Source organism: Branchiostoma belcheri, unplaced genomic scaffold (assembly GCF_001625305.1).
Source record: "Branchiostoma belcheri isolate BF01 breed outbred unplaced genomic scaffold, Haploidv18h27 scaffold8, whole genome shotgun sequence".
NCBI lineage: Eukaryota > Metazoa > Chordata > Leptocardii > Amphioxiformes > Branchiostomatidae > Branchiostoma > Branchiostoma belcheri.
In genome coordinates, this window is record NW_017804464.1 from 128,073 (window position 1) to 129,612 (window position 1,540).

General features: G+C 43.1%; 1 protein-coding gene across 1 annotated transcript in view; it reads right to left on the reverse strand.

Annotated features, from left to right (window-relative positions):
- The window catches only part of LOC109485985 (opsin-3-like), a 1,672-nt gene extending 1,480 nt beyond the window's left edge, over nucleotides 1-192 (reverse strand). The window contains exon 1 of the mRNA XM_019789681.1: nucleotides 100-192. Coding sequence (XP_019645240.1) covers nucleotides 100-192 — 93 coding nt within the window. The remainder of the gene's footprint in view (nucleotides 1-99) is intronic.
- Between the last annotated feature and the right edge of the window lie 1,348 nt (nucleotides 193-1,540).

The following is a 1,540-nucleotide window of genomic DNA, read 5'->3' on the forward strand; positions in this document are numbered from 1 at the left end:
TAAGGTCGCTCCCGCACGGAAAATACAGCAGTGGGATTTGTAGATGGGGCAGTTATCAACGGTAGAGGCAGGAGAACGAGCCTTATCTCAACGCCCCACCCTCCAAGCTAATCCAGGCTGCTGAAATGTCGAGGCGCAGTCGGTCGAACCGGCGCCACTCCTGGAACCATTGGCACAGGACGCTCCACGCATGATGTGGTTCGAAAGTTAGAGGAGGTAGTAAGTTTAGTAGGAGATGAGACAAAATGATTTCCATGTGCATTGAAGTTACAGTCCGAGCATCATGATCAGGTATTATGCTTTTAAGGACAGCACGTATGTCATGATGTTTAATTCGCGATTTCTAAATTCGTGAATTAAGGAGGACGTAGATTGCAGTGTAATCATAAGCTACAAGGCTGAGGCAATAAAAATCATTGCCAAGGCGACGACTGAATGATATATATTATTTCATGTGGTGGAGCTAGCAAGCTACATTACAATTATCAGAAAAATATATTTCCCTATGTTATAAAGACATGCACGTAGTGAAATTTACAGGCTGGGTGGAGGAAGTGTGGGGCAATATACCAAATACACGTATAGGAGGAATCAGCCGTTCTTCCCTAGTAATATAGATTTTATGATGACATACTTACTTACTTTACTTTGGTCGAGTTCCCGCTAGAACCAAACTGAAAACCATCCTCCACTTCACTCTATCCTTCACCAGAGACTGGATTTTATGTCTGGTCTGAAGTTGTTACTCCTTTGACTTTTTTTACCTTTTGTGGGTTCCAAAAGGACAGATAATTTCTTTTCTCTCTGTGACCTGTTTGAATATGGTCTTTGGCCAAAGACAGCTGTGCTCTCTGACCATGGTGTGGGGAGAAGACTGATGACCAGTAATCAATCATGCCAGGCATCTGGATGGGTGGCACGTGGGCACCCCGTGTAAGTTACCTGCTTGATCCAAAAACCACATGGCCGAAGGTTTCCTCCAAACCAATTCCCTGGGGAACGCATTCGTGCAATTTTTGAAATTCTTTCAAAGGGATCGTAGTACTTACACAAATGCCTCCGCCCCAAAGGCGTCACCAAAAATAGTGGGTTTACTTACTACGGGTAGGCACAAGTGTTTTCACAGTATCCCTCTATTGCAATACCGTTTAAGACCACAAGATGTCGCTGGCATCAATCGGAAAAGCTGTAACTATCCTCCACTTATGTCTTGAGAAATAAGAGAAAAAAAAAAGAAAAGATATATATACTCAAATCCTACATTGATCGTCAATTCTTTTTTGTTGTTTTTATTCATTTTCCTTTCGTATAATAATGATACAGTTCTCTATGCTGTGACGGTTCGAACTTCGAAGTTGATATCCATGCACATTTCGTCTTTAAAACGTCGACGGTAAACCTGGCAGAATATTGACAGACAGCAGATACGGATCAGCCCTGGAGTCAATGTTAGGCGATGAAGGGTGCCGTCCGTTCGGAGAAGACTTTTATGTCTCATAAAAAGGCCGGAGTCGTCTGATCGTATCTCCGAAAGATAGCG